Source organism: Chiroxiphia lanceolata, chromosome 6 (genome assembly GCF_009829145.1).
Source record: "Chiroxiphia lanceolata isolate bChiLan1 chromosome 6, bChiLan1.pri, whole genome shotgun sequence".
NCBI lineage: Eukaryota > Metazoa > Chordata > Aves > Passeriformes > Pipridae > Chiroxiphia > Chiroxiphia lanceolata.
In genome coordinates, this window is record NC_045642.1 from 19,944,188 (window position 1) to 19,970,439 (window position 26,252).

At 37.3% G+C, this 26,252-nt stretch overlaps 1 protein-coding gene and 1 long non-coding RNA gene across 5 annotated transcripts in view; one reads left to right on the forward strand and one right to left on the reverse strand.

Annotated features, from left to right (window-relative positions):
• The window catches only part of CD44 (CD44 molecule (Indian blood group)), a 52,842-nt gene that overhangs the window by 12,279 nt on the left and 14,311 nt on the right, over positions 1 to 26,252 (forward strand). For 3 of the 4 annotated variants that reach the window (XM_032691879.1, XM_032691880.1, XM_032691881.1), the window contains exons 2-6: positions 8,381 to 8,546; positions 10,954 to 11,090; positions 12,505 to 12,576; positions 13,278 to 13,520; positions 14,826 to 14,921. In XM_032691879.1, coding sequence (XP_032547770.1) covers positions 8,381 to 8,546; positions 10,954 to 11,090; positions 12,505 to 12,576; positions 13,278 to 13,520; positions 14,826 to 14,921 — 714 coding nt within the window. Of the gene's footprint in view, positions 1 to 8,380; positions 8,547 to 10,953; positions 11,091 to 12,504; positions 12,577 to 13,277; positions 13,521 to 14,825; positions 14,922 to 22,580; positions 22,686 to 24,346; positions 24,527 to 26,252 lie in introns of all 4 variants that reach the window. The other variant, XM_032691882.1, reaches the window with a different exon arrangement.
• LOC116788783 lies at positions 22,512 to 26,220 on the reverse strand. Its single transcript, XR_004357765.1, has 4 exons — positions 26,065 to 26,220; positions 25,008 to 25,035; positions 23,667 to 23,783; positions 22,512 to 22,676 (listed from the first exon to the last, which is right to left on the reverse strand). It is a non-coding gene; the product is annotated as an uncharacterized LOC116788783 (long non-coding RNA).

Genomic DNA, 26,252 nt, shown 5'->3' on the forward strand with positions numbered 1-26,252 from the left:
GAACGGATCCAACTGATTCTCTTCACAGTCCTTGTTACTCAGCCTTTGGGGTTAGAATACTCATTGTACAGCCTGAAGCTCTCCTAGTATTGACAATGATGATTATGTTTTCATCATTTTGAGGGGGATATATCAGATAACTAACTGCAGACTATGATTTCACTGCCTGCAATTTTTCCCCTGAGGTGCTACACAGCTGTACCATGTTCTAGTGGAGTCTGAAAACTTTCAACTCCCTACTGAGTGAAACTATTACAAAAAGACTAATATTAATGTCATCAGCAAGGAAGTTTATCATAAGTGATGACACAGTATAGGCTCACTCAGGATGTTTACCAGAACAACAGTTGCCAAGCAGATAAAGTATGTTTGAAAGAGGCGTTAGCAGAGCTTTTGTCTTCCTACAGCAACCGATAAGGAGTGAAGCATATTTCTCGTACTTTCTTGCATTTTGAGTGACTCTATGAATGCTTGATTTATAAATAGCACCACCCCCACCCCCATTTTCTTAAATTAAGAGATTTAAGAGGAGGGCTATCAATTGACAGATTTAAGATTTTTGCCCATCAGTAAACAGATACAATTACTTTGGTAACCAGTTGGCAGATTCCTTGAGAACAACAATTTAGAAGGAGCTCAACAGCTTGAGCTTTGTCCCACATCCCATTTCCATTGTGCACTTCCAGAAGTAATGCAGAAATGTAAGGAATGCATCTTAACATTTGGTGGAGAAAGGAGAACCTTCTACTGCAGTGTATCCCTGTCTGGCCTCTGTGTGTACCTCCAGCCACATCTCTCTTCTTCAGTGAAGAAACCCGCTTCAGCCATCCACTTGGACCTCAAGGTTAGCGAGGCTGTCTCATGACTTTTTATGAAGTTAGCAGCACCCAGAAAAGTGAGGAAGCTACACTCTTATTTGCTTTTTCAGACTGAGTCACTAGGTACTAAAATATAACTGTGTAGTAGAAACAGCTTAGGCACAACTTCAAAGATAGGTCTACTGTATACCTTTGGATCTGTGGAGAGTCATCTTCACTTTTTTTGTCACCACACCCAACCACCAAGAATATGTTGTCTCTATTTATAGCAGGAACTCCTTGCAAACATGCAGGTAAATTCCTTTTAAAGTGTTTTCTGGGACTTTACTGTATAATAAGCCAGGTGCATGGAGAATTTTCTTCTCCCAGAATATCGGCTATCTGTTAGGGATATAGTTATGTGGGTTTTTTCTGTCCCATTAAAATTTTCAAGGCTTAGAATGTTTTTCTATGCCAAACTGAAATGAAAATAAGGCATTTTAAAAAACTCTAGAGGGAAACTTTGGTCTAGGTTCCTTAAACTATCTATATGTATTGCAACCATGTAAACATTTGAACTTAACTTTGTTAAATTATTTCATTTTATTTTGGGTGAACTAATTATTTTAGTTTCAGAATGAAAGGCAGTTTCAAACTGAAAAACAAACCCCTTATTTTGTTTAATTTCAATATCCACAAGGGGTACTTTGAAAGCCAAAAAAGTGTTTTATTCTCATAAAATCTGGAAATGTATTTCCTATAAATCATTGTAAGTTTCACAACTTGGCAATACTCCAAAGAAAGTATTTCATCAGACAAATCCCAAGAACCTGTAAATACTTACTTTCACTGTCATTATTTGGAAGACCCTTGCTTGTGGTGTAGGTGGCCTATTTCCAGATTTGTTTATCTACTCTTTAGAGAATGGTGTTTGACAGAACAAGAATATTGTAACTGGGAGAACAAAAAACAGCACCCAGCCACACTGAATGATTACACATATTGCTTGATCCTTGACTCTTTTTTGTTGGGATGGTAAAGGACTGCAGCTGCACAGACACAAGTTTGCTTAATTCACGTGGATCTTGCAGAATTTGACTTCTAAATTTTGATCAGTGTGTAATCATCCTGAGTCCTATTTTCCCAGCACAATTTTCCTTTCCTCATCAAGCCCTGAGGGATTCAAGTATAGGTGTGTTTTAATGATGTCGACACGTGCCTATTAGTGACTGTGGCTGGGATTAATGAATCATTTTGCATAACCTAGCAAACAGCTATCCAGCGGTTTTCATCACTGACTCGGGCTTTAGTCCAACTTCTGACATAAAGGCGAAAGTCTCTGTATCCTGTTACAGTTGCCTGGGCTGCGAATTGCTTGAATGAAGTTTTTTAGTAATAGACTCTAAAAAAAGGTGGAATACTCAGCAAATAATAATGCCTTCCAGGCCCATGTGTATTGTAGTGCATTAGGTAATCACTGAATGATACTTTTTATACATTTAATTTCTCACAGATGTCAAAATGGCAGTAATTGGGCTAACTTAGTGTATACGTTGACAAAATTTCTTGGATCTTGAAATGCCTCATGAATCCATCCCATAGGAAATTTTGTATTCAGAGGGCATTTCCTCAAGTCAAGAAGTAAAATATGCATTCTTATTTAACCATGAAGTAGTTTTCCTGAGAAACAATTAAAAAAAAACAGGCATAACTGGAGATAGGTCTGAACTGAAAGATAAGATGTGGACTGTCCAGACCTCCTCAGATATTAGGACTCATATGACCCAATTTCTAGATTTGCCTGGAGTTACTAGGATTTTTTTTTAAACAGGTTTTCATCTGTTTCTAATATGTCACTTTTCTCTACTTCATTACTAACACGCATTTAAAGCAGGTGATAATATTCAAAATGTAGATATCAGTGCTAAGCTAGTGGTTGTTCCTGTTCAGGAGCATAAGATTAAATAATCTGTAATTATAAGGACACATTTACCCATATGTATCTGCCTGAAGCTTTAGAACTAAGTTCTTATAATAAATGTAAATCCTATGTTCTATTAAAACAAACAAATGAAAACTATATCCACTGTGAAACCTCTAGTTCGGTCCCTGTTGTCAGCCCCAGTTTATCACATCCTGGTGACTTATCAATCATCTTGAACCGCAAACTGAAAAGGAAAATCCCCATGAAAACGGCACAGTAACATTTCCTCGTTGCCATGCGATTCAGACTGCGGTTTTACCAAGAAGTCTGTTAACGCGTATTCTTCTACACATTGTCGTTTCAGTGGGCAGGGTTTTTGCAAATCTTCCACTTCATTTGCTTTGATGTATCTCTGCAGTTGTTAAAATAACTTTTTTTTTTTTTTAAATATAAGACATCATCCACCTTCAGAATGAAACTCCTAGGTATCGTCTTGAAAACAATGAAAAACACAGAGCAGTGCATGAAATATCCATACACCAAAAATCTTTATGGAAAATGAGCTCCAATGGGAAGAGTTGCATGAGTCAGTGTTACTCATTATGCATAAGGGTTGCAGAATCAGGGTGGAAATAGAAATTGCACCTGGTTTCTTCCTGTGACAGTTTCTAACAAGCCTCTTATATTAATAATCAGGGTGTAACTCACACTTCCATGACAGGACAATGCTCTTTAGTTTGCCTAAGATGATTCTATACCATCGGTGGGCTCTAGCTAGCAAATTGTCCGGGGAACTAAAGTTAGTGATTTTGGCTGACAAGTATTAATTGAACATGGTTTATCTGCGTGAATGGCAATAGCCAATAGAGAAAGGTTTGCATGCAGCTGCTTGGGACAGGGCATCAGAAATCCCAGAAAAGATGGAGAGAAATGGCCTGTGTGGAAGCTAATGTTCTCCATGCCCATAACACTCATCACAGACTTAGGGACATTCCATGACTTTGGATTGTGTCACCCAATCTCATGGTCTGGATGAGATAAATGATGATGACAATTCAGACATGTTTAGTACTTTTTGGGTTTTAAAGAGCTATATTAAACAGCTGTAGCAAATTATGTGGATGTCAGGGAAGGATCATGGCCTGAGAGCACCCAAAGCCGGACAGCTCTGAGAGGAGGCAGGAGGGAAGGTTTGGGTGCTGTTTGAGATGTCACTGAAAGTCCACTCTGAATCACTCCTTTAAGCTTCAAAATGGTTAAAGGGATCAGTAATAGTTTGTCACACAATTGTATTGCCTTGTCTCTCGAAACAAAGCAAAAATCCATCTTTTGCATAACTGTGTTAAAGCCAGTTAAGTAACATCAATAAAAAGTAATAGATTTGATCTTCCTGCACTATTGGAAAAGATAGAATATGCATTTAGATTTGGTTTTGGCGATCATGTTTCTTCCTTAACTCAAAATTAGTCTGTAAGCCTCACCATGGGAAAAAGAATTTAAGGTATCAATTTGGTTTAGACTCCATCTTTTATTTTTGTTAAGTTTTCTATTGATATGATTAGAAGTTTTTTCATTACTTCAGTTAAGAATCCTCATGGTCTGGATGAGGAGACTATAAAGTAAAAATACTGTGCTACCAGACAGGTCTGGGTTGTGTGCTCTGCATTTCTATTTTGTCATTCTTAAAATGTAGTAATTACTGTCTTCAAAAACTAGATGTTGAATTTATGCAATTGGCTTAGACTGTGAAATACTGTGTGAGTTTTAGGTACTGTGATAGTCCTTTTTCTGTATTCACTTCTTCATGAACAGAGTGTCTATACTACAGCAATGGTACGTTTTTAATAGTAGGTGTAGAAGATAATCATCAAAGTGAAAACAAACATGCTGTCTCAGCATTACTTTAGGGCACAGTGCCAAGGAATTGGATGGCCTTAAACCCAGTTTTGAGAATTGGATTGCCACATTTTTGCCTGGGGTTTCCTGGACACCCACGTGATCTCTCATTTTGCATGAGCAAGGCTTCCTGAGAGCTTTGGCCCTCCTGTGTGGGCATGCAGTGCGATTGGGCAGCACATGTGCAATAAGCCTGATACTTCCCAGAAGTGTCCTGGTGTGCAGTATGTACACTGTAGATCCAGGCTAAGCATTTCCATGAAAAATGTACACATGCATAGGCATGTAGCCTACAAGTAGTTCCATTAAGCCTATTTGTGTAAATAAGCCTCATTTTTTAAACTCTTGAAGTCTAAGGAACTGATTCTCGGTGGAATTCTGACTATTACTGAGTACCTGGATGTTAATGAAGCATATATTGTCGTGTTTAAAACTGTGGTTTGATGACAGTTAAATGAACTCACTCTAAACAAAAGTGAACTTCACTTTGTGATTCAGTGACTATAGGATTAACTGCTATCAAATGCCACCCAATGCATGTGGTATCTGCTTTCACAGTTCTTCAGAAATTAGCCTAAAGTTATCAGAAAAGGTGTTGATGTCTCAAGCAAATCTATCTCCAAGAACACTGAGCCTGTTACTTTTAAGTAATCAAACAGAACTTTGTGATCTGATCCCCAAATATAATATTAAGTCTTGGACTTCACAGAATATGTTTCATTATTAACAAATTTCGGCCTGTTTTGTTCTACAGGGAAGAGAGAATCAAGAAGGAAAAACCAAAGAGAAGTCTTTTTCTTGTCTAGGTCATTTATGTTTAATACAGCTACTGACTGGACAACTTCCAAGATAATGTCGGTCTTTGAATATGAAACATTTGTAGGCAAAGTAGAAGCCACTTGCATGGCAGCTGCAAAAGCTGCTCCATCCCATAGCAGTAGCCAAGGAGTGGCAGAAGGGCCACATCCTTCTATGCAGAGCAGCTATTCGTTGTGCTGTTATAAGGAAATATCTATTGGAATCTGCATCCTGTGCTTTGTTGACTACATCTGTGACACTGTGCATATGTGGTGATGACTTTTCAACATGTGGTGGTGTTCAGTCAGGAGTGTGGCCACAGAAGGTCTCAAGTCCATCAACTATTCCCAGGACCAGTGCTGTGCACATCTGCATCTGGCACTTGTGGGGAGCACTGTCACAATTTCAGAATCACGTATGGGAACTTGCTGAAACTAACCTCTGCTGCAGGACATTACGTCCCCCAGGAAAGAGAAATGTATTTTTGTGTCCTCTGCCAAACAGGTTCCTCATTCTTGCCTTCAAAACCTCTTATGACATGTCTGTCATCAGAGAAATTTCTGCAGAACTATTTTTCCCTGGAAGAAGAAAACAACTCTGTCAAACAAAAAGGCATTTTGAGAGAATGTTAGTACTGCATAAATTTTACAGAACTAAAAATTATGTGTTCTTGATTTTTTTAAATAATGTATGATAATACAAACACTAAGAATTGTAACCAGCAAGGCTGTTAAACAGCTCTGCAATGTATATTGATTTTGTCTAAATTGAAATTTTTTTCTTCAGCCAAAATACTGAAGGGGCGGTTTGGGGGGGAAGAGAGCAGAGGTACTTTGTACATTCTTTTTGGGGAAAGGCAATCCAAGTAACCATAATGGTTAATTTTGTTGCCTATGGTAAAAGTATTCAAGATTGGATGCACAGCTTTTGAGCTCCTTTGGTCAAGCAAACATCAATACTATTGGACATGAATAATGATTGTCTTCTCATACATCATACAGTCTGGGTTTGATCTGGTGTTTTATCTCCTTGATTGTTTCCTGTGAGCTACGAAAAGGAATGTTCTTTGCAGTTCACACTTAGTAGATACACTGTACATAGAATAACGTCAGGTTGCCAATGAACAAAAGTAATTGAAGAAAGAGTGCATGCCTTATTTACCATCATTTGCTTTCACATCTATACTATAGAAGAAAATAGACTGTCAAGCAAAAATAACATTGGGAAAGTTACTTGTTCACATAGTATGTGTCAATGCAAATGTGTATGAATTGTATTTCAGGTCTTTCAGAAAAGCAGTTATTATATGTCTTTTTTTTTTTTTCAAATAGATGGTACAAACACGCCCTTTTAATATTTGGAGACTAGTCTATTTTTCCCTTTCTTGCACATGGAACTTCCACTAAAAATAAGATAAAAATGAGTCGTACTCCTCTTTTCACTGGGAATGATAGGTTACTCCTATTAAGTGTGCTTTGCTGTTGTCATTCTGGTCTGGAGTTGCAATTGCTTTTTTTCTCTAGAGGGAAAGGTGGGGCAAAAGCAAAGTCTTTTCACATTGCTTGGAAGTGTCCTGTTCTTCCCTGATTTTTCTCCATGTGTATGATTGTTCTTATTCATACTGTTATTGTTATTGGTAATATTATTATTATTAACTCTTTTTTAGCTGCTTCTGTTAAAAAAGATGACAGCTAATATTTATTTTTTTTCTCTCATTTTATCAGTCACAGACTTTCCCTGGATTATGCCATTTCCCCAGTTTACTTGTTGCATTATGTAGGCAGTATTTTTCCAAAAAAAAGATGAATGGAGGATGATCTCCTCAGAGTCTCTAGCCCTTATGCCTTTCATTCAGTGTCTCTAATAATTTGGATGGGGTGCTCCCCTCACTCAGGCTTTGCAAATACTGCTTGTTCAGGTTTGCCAGGCTTGTGGCCAGAAAATGAATTGTATGTAACTGTATAAACTATTTTTTTTAATTTTATCCTCATACAGTTTGCCATTGAAATTTACTTCCATATGCAAACCTTTACAGTATTATTGAGTTAAAATCCATCCAAGATAACCTTTAACATTAAATGAACACTGCAGTACATATTGAAACTCTGACATGAGTTGGCAGTAAGATGTTTGTGCGAGAGCATGAACTCAGCAAGAAGTAGCCTTTCAAAATGCAGGGAAATATTGTCAGATGAATGAACAGGTGGCAAGAAATTCATTCATGTGAACTCTTATATAATGTGTATTTGACACTTCTTTATCTGCCCCAGCAGGCTGAATATGAAGAGTTTAAAGATTATCTTTCAGGGAGTATTTAACAACATAATGTTGTTCTAGTTCAGACTTACTTAGTTTTTGTCTCAGATAGACCATGAATAGTTCTTATCTCAAGGAGATCATGAAAATCAAACCACTTTCTGCTTTTGTCTAGCACGTAATAGGAACATGTTACTTGAACTGGTTCTGAAACTGGGGATTGACATATAAATTCATACACTGTAAAGGGATCACAATAAGATAATTAAAGAACTTAATGATCACAAAACCTCTTATTATACTCCATTTCATCTTTAAAAAAATCTGTTATGAATGAAATTTTTTACTTTCAAGTACATCTGATATTCACCTAGTTTTGCAGCAGTGTGGCTTCCAAGATTTCACAAAGTGTATCGTCTGCACATTATTGTTAATGGAATGTTAAAAGTGTTAGATATCTCACAAAAACATGTTGTATTGCTATTTTTGGAAAGGCTAAAGATTTGGCTTGTGCCTCAGTGCAAAGAGGGGAAGTATGAAGAACATGATTGAAAGTGGTAGTGCTTTTTCTGAATGAATTGTTAGCGGCTACTTCTTGGTGGTTTACATTGAAAGTACTATATTTGAAAATAAACAATTTCCATGTCTTCAGTGAAGCATTAGGTCTAACAATTTGTAACACCTTTTTTTTCTTTTTCTTTGATAACAGAATTCAATGTAAGCTGCAGATACGGAGGAGTTTTTCATGTTGAGAAAAATGGTCGCTACAGTCTCACACGACCTGAAGCAGTCAAACTCTGCAGAGCTCTCAATAGTACCTTGGCAACACTAGAACAGCTGAAGAAAGCTCATGAACTTGGATTTGAAACTTGCAGGTAAAGAAATTCTTGAAAAAATGAGATACCATGACAAGTCAATCCATTCATGCTATAGTGTAATAATTACATTTGACTTCCTATAGATGTTAAGATGGTCATAGCAGTTAAATAAGTTATATTGTGTAATGAACAAAACATCTTTGTGCATGTGTATGTTTGTTCTGGGTCCAGTAATAAATAAGTCCTTGATGCATATAGTTTTTACCACTTATCTTTTAAAAAATCATGACCTCTCACAGATAAAATCTAAAGGTAACAAAACATTGACAGTATAATAAACTAATCAGGAAGATGTTCAGATCATACTGTATCGCTGAGTAATGAGTAAGATAATAAGTAATGAGTAATAAGTAAGGACCTAACGTAAGGTCAAAGACTGAAGATGGTATATATGGTATATGAAACTCTGTCTTGTCAAGAAACAGTAAAAAGCAGCAAGTGGCACCATGAGGGATGAACTCTTGGCATCCCAATGAAAAAATGGCCACAGTATTAGTGCATCCTTATAATCTGTGAATGGAAAAGTTTCAGAAGACAGACATAGTAATTATTAAAAACCCAAAACCAGGTTGTCAAGTGACTTAATTACCCTCTATAAGTAATGATGTATTCCAACAAAATCTGTAACAAAAGTGCCATCAAGATTAAATATTTTCCCTAAGGATGCCCTCTGTTCAAGCACTAATTGAGTCGATACAATCCTGTGGTCTGTAAATACGTCAGACTATATGAACATGTGATCTTGCTTTAAAAAACACATAATAAACTTACTATACACAGTGCTTTGAAAACTTTCTTATACATAAAAGTGTTGTGCACTGCTTTTGATGACAGCATGTGATGTTCATTTTCACAAGTATTATGATGGTGAAAGATGTGGACAAAATTGTCAGGGAACAGTGGACAGAGAATTCTTGCTGGATTCTTCTGTGAGAAGTGGGTGTAATTTAAAATTGTACCACATAAAGACTAGAAACAGTACTTTACTCTGAGGGAAAAATCCTTCATAACATAGTAAGCATGTTCTTTTTTTCTGACATTGGCATATGAACATACATAGCAGTCTGAATTGCCCAGCACTACATAATATGTAGAGATCAAATCCTAACTAATGCCTAGGGATAGAGATTTCTAGTGCTAGCAATTATGAGTATTCTGCAATATGGAAAGTTTTTTCTGAAGTTAAAATATAAAGCTAATTGAAAGAAGAAGATGGATTATTTTTTTTTCAGTGGGGAGCTGTAGGTTTTTTTTAATTTTACAATTTTCCCTAATTCAGAGTTTACCAGAGGACAGATTTGGATGTGTAAGGCATACAGATAGGATTTCTTCCTCCTGGCCAATCCTCCCTCTTATTTTCATTTGTTGATCCTGTGCTAGAGGTCCTTGTCAGTAAGCCTTAGCTCTTACCAAGCTTGAGTGGGACAGGAAAAATATACTGTATATAATCATCAAAATACATGTCAAATGGTGAGTGAATAAGATGAATCAACAGAATGTAACACAAATAGGTCAATAATATTTTAGAAGGTGTCAGTTGGGAGTGTAAAGTAATTTATAATTCCACCTACAAGAGACTTTCAGAATTACAAGTATCTGCACGTTAGACGTGTAACTGGAATGATGTTCATAGATAAAAAACTGCAAAGCTATGACATTTACTCCTCCATGACAAATCATCCCTCTCAAGAAGTGAAACAAAACCCAAATCAAGCCCCAGTTCTTATTACAGTTCTATCACATATCCCAGTTAAATACATTGGAATCAATTGTTACAGGGTTGCAAAATAGTAATAATGTATTATACCTAGTGTAACTACAGTCTTCACTGAAATATGTGATCTCTGTACACAATAACCACATTGTTCAACTGAAAGATAGACTCAGAATTTGTGAATGAATGACTGGTGTATTTGAATATTTTACTAAGTTGTCAGTTTTTGCAGAAAATGATATGTGTTACAATCGTTCTTAAAGTTTGCTCAGGTACCATAAATTAAGCCCTCAACATTTCATTTCTGTGTGGAATGTCACTGAGCATTATGTTATGTCAAAGCAACGAAAGTGTGAATCCCTAAAGGAAAAACAATCCAGTCTTTAGTGTCAGGTAATACAACCTTCCACTGAACAAAAAGTGCACTTGCTTCCCTCACTTTCACTGCCTTGCTCTGGAATCAATTGCTAAATGGGTTAAATTCTAGAAATTACTTATGAAACAGTGTTGAGTGGTCAGAGACTGATGTAGCTACCTGTGGGAAAGGAACACCTGAATGAAAAAGGAACAAAAAAGTATGCATAAATACATACGCATTAAAAACATTATGGCTTCTTTGTAGCTTCTTCATGTTTGAGGTGCCATCTGCTATAGTTAGTAATATGGTTTATTTACCTCTGTCCTTCACAGGTATGGTTTTGTAGTGGGGCATATTGTTATCCCACGAATCAGACCGTATCATCTTTGTGCAGCAAACCATACTGGCATTTACAAGCTTCCAGCGAATACAACTGGTCGGTACGATGCATATTGTTACAATGAGACAGGTATGTAGGTGATTTTATGATGTATTTTAGAAATAGATTAACTAAAAATAATGTATGTAATCTCCTATTTAAGGTACTGGAATGAAGGCTTCTATAACAAACATAATCTCTTTTTCAGCTGAGGAGAAATACATTTTTTCAAACTCTAGAAGTGTAACTATCATGCCAGCAATGAATTTGATCCATTTTGTTATTACTGTGTTTTGACCTAAACTTTTTTTCTGCCTTTGGGAATAACTTAGTAGCTTCAGAACAGTTCATTATAACGGCTTAGTGAACTGAACCACTGTGCAGTAAATCTGAAAGACACAACTGTTGTCAGTGCTGGCATTCAGCTCTTCTGTTCATGCGCACATGAGCTTCTGTAGCCAAAAGCAGTTACTTGTGTTCGGAAATACTAGGAGTGGCTGCCGCCTGCAGCAGCAAGGGCCATCCCAGGCCCGTGGACATGGCTGCTGCTCTCCTGTTTGTAGGTTCATTCAGTATTTGCTTAGGCAAATCTCCATTCAGACATTAGGCAGCTAGACAGCAACGTGGGTCAGAAGCAGACCACTTTCGTCTAAGGTTTTGAACTTTTTAGTAGATAGAAATATTTTATTAAATTATTAGGAAAATGTAGGTAGTCCATGACAGATGCTGAACACAATATTTGAAGATAAAATCTGGACTAACTTCCAGTGGCTCGAGTTTCAGTAGATAGTGACATTCACAGACAGTTGTTACAGAAAGCTGTAGGAAAAAATCATTCATGATTTAGGTGGCAGTGACATTTTCTGATGTCATTCTTAGTAGTCATATAATTAAAAATCTTTGCATTGGCACAGTATGTGAGCTGCCATCCTCTGACACTCACAAATGGCTATTCTGCTGCTACAGTGATATCCATTGCCCTCAGAGTTTTATAACTCCTCCCAAGTATTATTCCCTTCCAGCAGTATGATCAGGTAGCTTACACACTGGTCCCAGATGTGGCACTTCAGCCCACTGGAGGAAGCAGTGCTCACCAGACCAAGGCAAGCTTTGCCTGTGCAGAGCCCTCCATGGAGAAGACAGTCTCTTCAGTAAGAGAGGGTTAGAGTTGCCACTTCCATCATGACAATGGGGCTGCCTGCATTGAAACTGGGTCATAAGGCTGTTTTAACTGACATTGACTGCAACTGTTTTCTGGAATGGCTATGGAAATGGAGAATCTAATTGTTAGCTGACAGAACTAACAATACTGAAGTGTCCCACCTCGGAAGGAGCAAAAAGGGAAAGTAGGTACATCAGTGAATAATATTTGTTTGGAAATTTGTTTCCAATTGTCCTCATCTGAAGCTGACGTTTTGTGATTATGTACCATTAATATGGATATACATGTGACTTTTTAATTCATTTTCTCAAATTAATAATTTCTATATTCCTTCTTTCACAGAAACAAGGGACATAGGGTGTGAGCCAGTCGAAAAACTAGATACTTCTCTCCTCAGTAATCAAGATGAAATAGGTACTGTACTGATTAGAAAGACATGCACTTGCTCAGTTTTTAGTATCTGGTTATCTTTTTTTACATAAACAGTTACTGACATTAAAAAATCAAGCCAAACATAAGAAAAAGAAGTTAAGAGACATTCAACAGAAATTAAAACAATTGGTCACTTCTTTTCCCCTAAATCTGATGGAACTTTGTTTGTTTCAGGGTGCTACCAAACACTTTTTTATATAGGTATTTGACATTTTTAGCATCTCAGAGCAGATAATATCTCTTTGACACATATGACTTGGCTTAAGACAACAACCTTTCTACATCTCATTTGAGCTGTTTGTTAGAAAAGCAGCTGGAAGTGGAAGAAAATGCTCATAATAAATTATTTGTTGCAATTCTGAAATTCTGATTGACTTTACAAATGCCGAGATTTTATGTTAAAACCAAACTGTTTGATGGAAATAAGTGATGCAGGGTTGTCCCTACATATTTGAGAAATATGTAAACTAGCATATATACATTAGACATGTTTTAGTGAAGTTTTTAGTGAAGTATTATCTAGACAGGTTAGATAGGATGGCAAAAATGGATGAACTGGTATTAATTCACAAGTGTTTCTCTTTATTTTTTTTTTGTTGTTGTAGAACTAAAACTGTTTAGCATTACTGAAATATAGCTATGTAGCTCCTTGATATTAACTGCTTAATTCCCTCTTTCCACAGTCATTGACAATGCAGATGGCTCACGCTATAATGCAGATGGCACACGTCATACCAGTGGAGAGTCCTCAACTTCAGGTGCAGACGATGAAAATGTAGGTAGTGGATCAACTCATGAGACAACTCCCATGGATACCTCCATCAGGAAATCCAGCCCCTCATATTATGGAAGTGCTACTCCAGTCTCACAGCTGCCAGACCACACTTCTGGAGGGGGTGGAAAAGGAACTCCTGGAAAAGACTATGGTAAGAACAGTAGGTTGCCCTTTAATATAAGTGAGTGAAAGATTACTTTGATAGTTAAAGGATATAATGAGAAATTGAAAAGTACCATCTCTAATTTGTATTCAGGAGGGAAAAAAAAGAGAGAATGTATGTCTTTGAGAGAAAACTGAGGCATTCTAAATTTCTAAGCATTTTTTTGATTGTATGTGAGTATGAAGCATATGTAGAGATAAGGATAACATTCTTATCTGTTTTCTAAATGAAATGACATTAAATAATAAGAATGAGGAGGAGTTTACAATAGAAGAGATTTCTCTTTGTATAAATACAGGAGATTTTTTAGGACATCATCTTACTACGGCATATTAGAGAATGCTTAGGGAGATAGATATGTCAAATTAAAATGTTATTAATAACTTCTTTTAGGTAGTAAAGCCAAATTCAAATTTCATGAAGCCCTACCAAATAGAAACACCATCTTCTTTTCTATATATTTTATTTCATCTTTTATGTTTCTTGTGTGGATGAAATTATCTGAAGTCTGAAAGACTAGCTCCAATTGAACCTAAGGGATACAAATACAAGTCATCCTCTAAGGACAGTAAGGTTTACTGTGTGACTACAGGCTATTTATCAAATCACCCGTAACTTACCAGTGAAGGATAACAGTATTTTGCATCACTATCCTCAGTATATACTGAAATTAAAAATAAAAAAAAAAGAGCAGAAGCATTAGGATTATAAAATTACTCTTCACTTGCGGTATACTCATGTTATGTTATGCTTGTTTTTCCATATAGTTAGCATCATGAATGATAAATCCTAACATTTTTTTTCCTAAGGAACTAGGATCAGAACCATTCCCTGAGGTGTATGCTGTGTATTTTAACTGATTGCCATTACAGCTATTATCAACTCTGCTTGCATGCAGAGTATAAATTTTTGGACTAAATCTCAGAATATATCTCAGTAGAGGGGAATACAAATAGCTTCATTCATTACTCTAGAATCCCTGTCCACATGGTATACAGGTAGCATTTAAATCTTGTATCACCTGAACAGATCACTGCCAGAATATTCATTATCACTGTAATACATACTCCTCTTGAAATAATCTGTAAGGTGATATCCTTACTATGTTGGTAAAGTAAGGTTATGCGGGGTTGAATTATGAGAGGAATCTAGTCTGTATCTTTCTCCTCTCTTGGACCAATAAATGAAGGGATGAAGCTTGCAGGACAGAATAACTGAAGTACTCCTAAATACTGCATTGCAACTCAGCTAACTCAACTAATGAAATATAATGATTTATCCATCACCATACAGATTATGAAGTTCCATCTCTATCACCTGACATCTCTTTCGGGACAGAGGCTGATGATTTCCATGAAGAAGATGGTGGACATTATCATGCTACTACTAGTAAGATTTACATTTCATAACAACTACATTAAATATAGATTGCATTAAAATTGCTTTGTTCTTCCAGAAGGGCATTCTGGTAAGTGGTGAGGTATACAACATTTCAAATATTGGAAAGACATTGAAAGACACTGCTTTACAAACTGGTTAAGTCAGAAATGAATTTCACTCTCTGGGACAGTGGGAACAAAATCATTTACAGTGTGTTTAATTCAATGCTTATACATGAGCTCAGAGAGATTGTTGGTTTATATTTTCCACTGCTGTTTTATCACACCTGTTTGCTCTCTGAGGCACCACAAATTAGTACAACCAATTGTTACTTGAAGTCAATTTATGTCTGAGGTAGAAAAGGACATTTTTGTCAATTTAGGATAAAAGTTCTCTGTTATTCTAATATATTTATGGTTGTGAATGTGGGTAATCTGTGTCAAAAACATGGCCTCGCTAACCAAAGCAATCCTTTATATGGTTCCAATTGTGCACTGCAAAAATTAATTTGACCCTTGTTGTTGGCAGTATGCATGAGAGAAAATTGGGGCTCCACAGGCTTTGAGGAATCAAAAAACACTAGCAATTTTTCTCAGCTTTGTCCTTAGATAACTTTATTGAATCAGAAAAACTGCTTGTGATGTTTTTATGAAATATGTAATGCACAGCAGCTACAACAAATAAAAAGCTTTTGAAGTCATCTTGCACATGTTAAAGTGGAAGTAATGTACATATGTTCACATTAGTTCTTAAGTTTAGAGTGATAAAGATCTTTGCCCCAGAAAATAAAGTGAACCTAAAGGGAGAACATTTTAATTACACACAGGAAATCTACAGAGGCATGTTGTAGTAAAGATCGAACTGATAGACGTGAAAGTTTCTTCCTACTGGCTCTTTTTTTTTCCCCCACCAAGGAAATTCATGAAAGTGAGGAACTTGCTTGATTGTCTGTTGGTTGCTGATAGATGGTCAAATGGTCTATGTGATTTGGAAGGGTGGTGCCCTCGTCACTGTATTTAGAGTAAGAATGATCATTTGTTTTACACAGTCAGCAAAAGCCTTGCTAGAAGGCATAAATCACTAAAACCAAGCATCTTGTCTCAGAGGATGTGAAGGTTAGTAATAGCTTATAAATATGTAGATAAGAAAAGAAATATTAGGTTGATTTTACCCCAAACCTTGAAAGAAAGTAGAAAACTTTCTGGCGTTTGTTTCAAGCAAGAGCTTTTATTACAAAATATTACCTGTAAGGGGGTGAAGCGTGGAGGAAATTCCACCTTCATATGTATTTGCTTTTGTATGCATGTGTGACTTAGTGTTTCCTCGTACAGGTGTTTCTGTATGCACTGCAAAAACCTGTGCATTTTTTCCAGGCAGGAAAGCTTTCTGTTTTTGTTTTACTCCTTGATTATCAAATGTATTGATTCTAGATATATATGTCCCTTCCTGTTGCTAACAGTTCTCTCTCATGGGCATGACTATTTTACAGAGGGAAAACTAGAGGTATTTAAGATTTTAAAAGATCAAAATAACTATAAAGCAATGTAATAAAATATGTCAATACTGATATATGTGTATCACAGAAGTGATAGCATTGGCATGATTGTTTACTGGTTTAGGATTGATAGATTGGTTCTCTGGGAAAAAAAACTTATGAAAGTAAGGCACCTGAGCTTTTCTGATAGATTTAGCAACATCAGCAACACCACTTTAAAGCCAAAGAGACTCAGTTAGTTTAATTTTACTGCATTACAAATGAATCAGTAACTTAGCAGTCCTTTCAGAAAGAAGTTAAGTATAAGCTGTGCATCTCTCTGAGAAGTCATCAAATATTCAGTAGTGTAGGAGAAAGTTACATGGAGAACAATCAAAAAAAGAAGATGAAGCTGCACCCCAATATCTGCTCTTTAGATTCCACAGCGCTGCAGGCTCATTGGAGTATCCAGTTTAATTTCCCAGGGAAAAATCCCACAGATAGGAAAGCAGAAAATTAAGAAATAGGTAAAGAACACTATTTGTCATATATCTTCTGACAGATGGCTAAAAATATATCTATCTAATTCTATAGTGTGTTAAACTGAGAAACAAACCGTGTGACTCTCAATCTATATTACACACCATTTGTAAAGTTAAAGTTTTGTGAAAAGGTATCTGGCTTAATCTAAAGATTTCTTTGCTATGGGTTTGAAATGAACAATATTCACAGCTCCTTGTTCTTCAGACAATACCCTTTTGGTATTTCTCTGGATTTAGACATTGTTGGTGATGTTCTGCATCAAGTTAATGGACCAGATTAATACACTCTCAGCACTTTGCCATCAACTTCGTCTCTTGGATGAAAAAAGTTTCTTTGTTACTAATAAATTATGATTCATCTGTAGGTGTGCCAGGAATCAGATGTAAAACTCTGTTACTGATCAACGAAATACCCTTCTAAGTTATCAGAGCAACCTACTCAAACAGTGACTGTGATTGATTTTGTTCATCCATATGTAATAGTCACTTTTATTTCTATTTGCATGCCAATACCCATTTGGCTTGCCTAGCACAGTGGATGAAAACACTGTAGATTCCTCTGATTTTTGTAAGCAGAAATCTCTTTCCATCTGTAAATGCCTGTCACAAACCTCTGGAATTGATTATTTGATATGCTCTGATCTGAGAACATATTGTGCATTGGTCATGTGATAGGAATAAAGCTGCATCTCTCTCTCTTCACGCTATGCTGATGCCTACTCTGAAAAGTGTTTCTGGTGTGGATTTAGCTGACAGCATCAGGCTAAGGGGAGTGCATGTGTCCTCTGCGTGAACTCAATAGCGGCAGTTCTGAGCCCAGGTCTCTGACAGCATTGGCTTCTTGGGGTTCTTAGTAGCAGAGCAGTTTGCTTCTCTGGATGTGCTTATCTGTGGGCCACCTTTTTGCCTGATATGGCTACTTCTTTCACCTTTTGTATGTGATTTTATGTCATCTTGGTGGATGTTCCTCATTCTGGAGCCTAAGGCTATCTACTCTCTCCTCCTGTCAAAGCCTATGAGGAGCTCGTTAACTTTATGGCATGTGAAGGGCTAGAGAAAACCCACAGGGCTTTTTGATGTCTGCTCTCAAGGCACTGTGTTCTTTCCTGGGACTGCCAGAAGCGCTTGCATTGAGCGATGTGTTTGAGGAATGTAATGATACCATGGATTCATACATTCGCCTTGCACTCACATCCGTCTCTGTGGCATGAGGGTGCTCAGGGTGCTGGTGCTAGTGGACTTGACTTTCCTGGAGGAAAAGTGCTTCTCAAGAAATAATAACAAGATCTTGGTTAAATGGGCCATGTCTTAACAGCTCCAGGGCCTCGTCATGACGACCTAGTGAAAGCCACCACCCAAGCTTGGTGGAATCCGTTTCCAGACCACTGGTGGTGGTCAAATCCTGGAGAGAAGACACAAGAAGCCACACAGGCAACCAAGGGTAAAGAATGTCATGCTAAGAGGGTATTTTGATTAGGGACTGAATAAGCAGAAACCAGAGCAGCCAGCTTCGGAAGCATTAAATGGAGCAGGGGGTGAATGTGTAGTATATTTCACAGCTGTTTGCTGCTATGTGTTGCAATTGGGAAAAACAAAGTACTGGGCTTTTTCTCATGGACTGTTCATGTGATAGCAATAGAGCAGCTGTCCACACTGCTCACATTCCACACAGGCATTCTGCGTGTCTGTATAGGATGAGTATGGGAGTCATTATATAAAGAATGTACTTGAGTTTTTCATTTTTCCTGTTTGGAAATAGTTTAGTAGTAGACTGTTCCAACGAGAAGGACTTGTAGGAGAAAGGACGAAAATTTTTTCAAGTCAGTACACTATGCTCACTTTGCTAGAAGAGGACAGAGCATGGTTAGTGCTGTGACCATGGAAAGGGTACCAAAATGCATCTAAAGGCCACATTGGGGCAGCTTCAGCAGAGCCATGGCAAAGTGGTGAGTCCCTTCTGAGTGAAAAGGCTAGAGGATGTGAACCATGAGAAGCACAGTTCTGTATATTCTCCTCTGTAATTGTAAGGCTACATGTAGGGGAGACAGGAAAACCTTAATGCTGCCAGCAGAAGGCCCTGTGATTTAGGGCTTCATGGCAGATTTAACATCATCACAGCAGATGTGACCTCCAGTGGCAATGGTTCAGATGATGAAGACTCTTCAGAGGAGACGATGTACCCCACACTGTTTCCCAGCTGGAGCAGGAGTGTGACCAAGGATGAGTTTGCTCCAAGTACGAGTAAGGAACTTGCTTTCTCTTTGGATGGTTTCTTTCTTCTTTTTCCTTTCATACCTGATGTTCTTCCTTCTTTGCCACACACGTATTATGTGAAAATTGGATTCTCTTCTCATCAGCCCTTTTTCAAACACCTCTCCCATGCCACATGAAAAAGCCATTTAAATCATTTGTGGTCCATAGCTTAAAAGCACCACCTTCCGATGCTTATTCAATTGCTGTCTTGTCCACATTAGATTTGTGGACTTTCCTTGTTGGTTTTTGTATCTCAACGACTGATTTCTCTTCAGAGGGAATTTCCAACCTCTTACAAGTGGCACATTGGTTCTATTTGCATCCAATACCCATTTGGCTTGCCTAGCACAGTGGATGAAAACACTGTAGATTCCTCTGATTTTTGTAAGCAGAAATCTCTTTCCATCTGTAAATGCCTGTCACAAACCTCTGGAATTGATTATTTGATATGCTCTGATCTGAGAACATATTGTGCATTGGTCATGTGATAGGAATAAAGCTGCATCTCTCTCTCTTCACGCTATGCTGATGCCTACTCTGAAAAGTGTTTCTGGTGTGGATTTAGCTGACAGCATCAGGTTAAGGGGAGTGCATGTGTCCTCTGCGTGAACTCAATAGCGGCAGTTCTGAGCCCAGGTCTCTGACAGCATTGGCTTCTTGGGGTTCTCAGTAGCAGAGCAGTTTGCTTCTCTGGATGTGCTTATCTGTGGGTCACCTTTTTGCCTGATATGGCTACTTCTTTCACCTTTTGTATGTGATTTTATGTCATCTTGGTGGATGTTCCTCATTCTGGAGCCTAAGGCTATCTACTCTCTCCTCCTGTCAAAGCCTATGAGGAGCTCGTTAACTTTATGGCATGTGAAGGGCTAGAGAAAACCCACAGGGCTTTTTGATGTCTGCTCTCAAGGCACTGTGTTCTTTCCTGGGACTGCCAGAAGCACTTGCATCGAGCGATGTGTTTGAGGAATGTAATGATACCATGGATTCGTACATTCGCCTTGCACTCACATCCATCTCTGTGGCATGAGGGTGCTCAGGGTGCTGGTGCTAGTGGACTTGACTTTCCTGGAGGAAAAGTGCTTCTCAAGAAATAATAACAAGATCTTGGTTAAATGGGCCATGTCTTAACAGCTCCAGGGCCTCGTCATGACGACCTAGTGAAAGCCACCACCCAAGCTTGGTGGAATCCATTTCCAGACCACTGGTGGTGGTCAAATCCTGGAGAGAAGACACAAGAAGCCACACAGGCAACCAAGGGTAAAGAATGTTATGCTAAGAGGGCATTTTGATTAGGGGCTGAAGAGGATAGAGTATGGTTAATGCTGTGAGTATGCAAAGGGTACCACACCGGGGAGCTTCAGGAGGGTTGTGGCAAAGTGGTGCATCCCTTCTGAGTGAAAAGGCCAGGAGGAGATATGGACCATGGGAAGCACAGTTCTGTATATTCTCCTCTGTAATTGTAAGGCTACATGTAGGGGAGGCAAGAAAGCCTTAATGCTGCCAACAGAAGGCCTTGTGATTTAGGGCTTCATGGCAGATTTAACATCATCACAGCAGATGTGACTTCCAGTGGCAATGGTTCAGATGATGAAGACTCTTCAGAGGAGACGATGTACCCCACACTGTTTCCCAGCTGGAGCAGGAGTGTGGCCAAGGACAAGAGTTCTCCAAGTACGAGTAAGGAACTTGCTTTCTCTTTGGATGGTTTCTTTCTTCTTTTTTCCTTTCACACTTGATGTTCCTCCTCCTTTGCCACACACGTATTATGTGAAAATTGGATGATCTCCTCATCATCTGTTCCTTCAGAAATATCTCTTTTGTGATTGAAAAAATTATCTGAGCTCCATATTGATAAAAGTAATATCTCTTCTATCACTACTTAAAATTACCACCTCATTTTCATGCCTATTCAAATGTTTTCATTCACTCATGATTTTCCAAGAAGAAAAAAAGCTTATCTTTCTTTCTATGAATTTTTTTGAAGTGTTAAAATAATTCTAGTTCATGCTTTATATAATCTACAACTATTTAATACCTTACTTCCTGTCTGTGGAAGGAGATGTTCAGGCATAATTTGAGAAGACCAAAGCCTAAGTGCCTTTTTCATTGGGAATTATCAACAAAACAGTCTCATATTTGCTCCCTTCTACACTCTTCCCATGTTGTCTTCTAACATCACCTCATTTATTTTGTGACCTCAGATGTCTAGGCATGATCCAACATGATCATTGAGGTATTTTAATACATAGCTTTATTTTCCTGATAGGAATAGTCCCACAGTCATCATCTGATAACTCTTTCTAAATTCAAAAGCCATCCATAACTGAAATAATTTTTTTCTGAAAACCAGAAAACCACCACATGTGAAGATCAAAGCCAAATGCTGTGTGCCACTGAAGCACACACTCTGGTACTTGACTTTAAGACCAGGGAATGGCCCCAGCCTGGGGGAGGGGGCTTTAGCATAGAAGTTGCCATTGATGACTATACTCTAATGCTCTTATTTGTGCAAAGATAACAGTCTGTTCTATTTCTCTAATTTTATTTAATTTAAGTACATCTTAATGTATCTGTTGTTTGTGCTCTTATTTACTCAACAGTGCTTATAAATCACTGTTTATAAGCATTTGACTTTTCTGGAGACAGTTCAGTATTTACATTTTTTCAGCAGTGGTCTTTGCTTTTAGAAGAAATTACAAAATCATCAAATCATCTTGCTTTGGGGCATTTTATTCTTTTGCCTATATTTTGGGTATTTCTGCTGTTAGCTTATTTATCTTTGAGACTCTGCATTGGTGACTTATCCCACTGGTGTATTGCATTCCAAATAATTTCTATGGCCTAGCAGTGTCTGCATGCTGCACGGGTGAAAGTGTATGCAGTCTCTGATCATAGACTCTTGTGGAAGTTTTATTTTATCTTTTTAATTGTATTATAACTTTCTTCACTGATATTAGTGACCTGCTGGTTGTCAAGGCGCTATCAGTTTTTTACTGTTCATTGCTTTTGAGCTCAGTGCTGGATATTCTAGTATGGTACTTTTTGAGTACTTCTTGGTACTTAGCAAGCATCTATTGAGATATCTACCATGTTCCTTAGGTCCAGCATTATTCTTCAAACATGAGTTTAAATGTCTATAACTGCTGTAATGGTTTTACGTTACTTCTGCTATACATTATTCTTCTATTGCTTGTTTTCCCCATTCGTCTTGGGAAAATTTGTGTCTATCCAATGCAAAGAAAAGAAGAACTGGTTTGATGTAAAGGGATTTGATAAAAAGAGTGGAGAGGCTGTAGTTAGGATATACATGAATTTCCATTTTCCATCACCTTTATGGCACACATGAACAGTGGTAGACTTAGAGCATAGTCAGCGTTCAATCCTCCATTGTCCCAACAGCTGTGGACTCACAACACGAAACACTTCTGGAAATCTCCACACAAGATCATTGGAATCCCACCTTCACAGATGAAGAGGAGCAGTATCCTAGCTCTCCTAGCAGGGGTAAAGGAATCAAGCATTTCAGATAATATTCAGATTTGTGACAAAAATGTAACACTCATGGTGCAACTGTTCGTAATTCCCATACAAATAGCCTCAGTTCAGTGTAATGCCTTTACATTATTTGTACTAGAGCCCTCAGAGGTGGCATCTATCTGTTGTTCCAAGTCTATCTTTTGCAGCTAAAGTTGGTTAATTGCCACTTTTCCTCACATTTCTGGTATTTTTATATTTGCACTACCAGTAGCAAAATAGAACTGAACAGACTGTAACTTCTGGTGACCAACCTCGGTGAGAAAAAAAAAAAAAAATCCCTTTTTCCATTTCAAAATTTTCAGTTGTAAAATCTGAAGACAAAAGACATAAAAGGGAGCTAGTGTTTCAAAATCATGAAATTTTCCTACAAAATTCATCCTCCGGATGAATGTGAACATTTTGCTACCAGTGCTCGTGGCAGTAGCCTGCTGAGATACCAGAGCACTCAAGGCTAGAAGCTTCTGTAGGCAAAGGCTTACAGAGCGCATTCTCAAGCTATTTTTGCTGTATCTTTCTGGTCCTGAGCTTGTTTTGAACAGCGAAGGTTTATACAATTGTCATTAGAACAAGATCTGTAATCACCCAGAAAAAAATTTTGTGGTAACTTTCTTTTATTTGTGGCCTATTTTTAGATCAGTTATATTCATACATTAGTTAATATTAAGTCTTGTTTTATAAGATGATACAGATATATTAGGTTTAATTTAAAAAGAATGGATTACATTTTCATGAGTGCTCTCTATATGAATATTTCATTGCCTGAACGTGAAAATAAATATTTCTCCAGTTTTTCCCATTTGGGGAAGTAGCATAGGTTTCTCTAGCTGGTTTCTTAGCATATATAACAAGTCCAGCTCATTCTTTGCATGCTCTGATTAAGGACCTTTGCTTTACTTTTAATATATCACTCATGGAAATTTTTGATACCTAAGGCAAATATATTTCTACCTGAGTTCTAGTGCTCATCTTAGGTTTTTCTGATGTATCTTTTCCAAACCTGTCGATACTCAATAGAAAACCTCTTATGGTGGTGGTACTTCAGCTTCTTTCTGACTGCATCTTGTGCTGTGTAAGCAAGAGCAAATTAAAGAGTAAGAGCTTTAATTATTATTGAGTTCAAAATAAGTATGCTTATCAACTTCGAATATATGAACCTACTTATTTCATCTTTCCAGTCTCAGAAGAAATTACAATTTCCTTGGAGCCAGCTTTGTAATTGTGTAATTGAGATATTAACTCAAAAGAGAAAATTCATCCACTTTTTCACTGTAAAAACCCAGAATACACAGACTCAACAGTTAAGTTAGTATTAATGAATATGAAATAGAGGTGTAAGCTGTTGTTTCTATGTGCTCTTCTGCTGCTTCTCCAATATCTTTTCTCTTCCACTGGTCATTGGGATCCTTTCTAGCCCACTTAAATCTTCTTCTGATCCTGGTGATGGTTTTGTGTCATAGGGTTTCCAAAGGACTTCTTTTTCTTTCATCTTTCATTTCACATCAAACGCAACAGCAAGAAAAAGCCAGAACACAAAAGCCAGGCACCTTTGTTATTAAACCATGGTATGAGAATAATATGACTGATGATGGGTATTTTGATCATTATTGATTCAATCATCATCTTATCAGCACTAGTTACAAGTGAAAATGAAAAACATCAAGGACCAACCCAACATCCACTATCATACAGCGTTCATTCTGGAGGGATCAGTCAAGAACAAAATCCTGCAAATACCACGGCGAGTATTGAACAACATGAATTTACTATTGCAGGTGAAAATTATTTTGAAAAGGAATCTTCTCATACAGGTAATATTACAGGTCACATTTTAGTAAATTATCAAGTCTTTCTAAAGGTTTAATTTTAGGATTCTTTAACTAATATTTTTGCATTCTGAGGCCATAGGACAGATTCTGTGAATACCCCTGAACAATTCTGATGTTATGTTACTTTTAATTATTAAAAAATAGTTTTAATTTTTAATTATTCTTCAGACCTGTCCCTGGGTGTTTTCTTCTCTTCTATTTGACTTGCAGGTCAAGACCTTTAGTATTGTAACCTTCCATAACTGTCTCCTACATTTTGTGTTGTGTCTCATGCAGTCACAAGCTTTTAACAAGCTATCTACCAGGGTTTTATCTGTAGGAAACAGAGAAGGTTTAATAATGTCTGTTGTATATTTCATTTACTAGGACCTGTGTTCACTCCCCTGTTGCAAGGATTTCTTTTTTCAGTTTTTGTTAATATAGCAATTATATCTAAAAAAAATTATCTAAAATATCTACTCACCTTACTTTTGAACTATGATAGTGTGATACTGGTGATGAAGGGAAGAAAACAAAGCACAACGTAGAATAAGAAAGAGGCTTCTCTCTTCCATTCGTTGAATCAATTGAAACATAAAAGACCAAATTATATCTTAAAGCTAGTAACTGAAAATTGGCATATATTAGTTTCTGTTCCTGTGAGTGTACCAAGCTTACTAGTTAATGACAGATGTGGTACCAACAGTCATCTACTCTTGCAAATCATTAAATACAGATCTTTGAAGAGAAGTATATAACAAACATAATTTAGATGCTGTTTCTATTCATTCAACTAAATTTAATCTTAATAGCAAAAGTTTTGTGTAGCTCACTGTTTCAGTAGTGCCTAAGTCCACATTCCTCTAAGATATCAAGCCCAGATATGTCATCACCGTCCTTAAAAAATCTGGTGATGCAGTACAGTGCAATATGAGATAGAGATATATATGTAAACACCATACTGTGCCATACTTTACCAGACTACACTGCACTATACTACACTATGCTACATTATACTACACTACTATAGCAATATCTAATGGCCTGGTTGCAACTGAAATTGTAACACACTGTGACAAATTTCTTATTGTATTGAAGGGGCTGAGGAGGGTTATGCTTCCTATAAGATTCAGGTACTCTTTTGCTATGACTATCTAATAAAAACTACAGATTGATTGATATGGATAAGTTTTTTCTAAATAACTGCAATATCAAATGTTCTCCAGTTGAATGCTGTCTTATCTAGGGTGTGCACTGTTCACAAATCTGTAGCATGTGCTAGCATTCCCCTCTGTCATACTTCCTCGTTTGTTTTCTTGGAGATGCTGCAACTAATAAAACAGTGAAATTTCGAGGGGGAAAAATTGAATCCAGTCAATGCACTCAAATTCTCTGATTAAAATCTTACTGATGCATATCCTTGCATTTGTTTCTGCCTTTGAGGTTCTTAGTTCTGAATCAGTGGATATTGGTTTGATATTCAACCAAAACAAAGTCAACAGCAAGATTCAGAGAAATACTTTCGAAAAACAATAAGATACCTTGATTCTGAAAAGCGTATGTTTGGTTTGAGGAAGGAGCTGGTCCTACTGATGAGAGTAGGCAGCTTTTCTAAACATAAACCAGGATGAGAAGCAAATCTACTTTACTCCTCTTTGTCATTAAATGTAGTAGACATGTGAGCAAGGCCTGTCATAGAGACAAGAACCAAAGAGGAGATTAATATGAG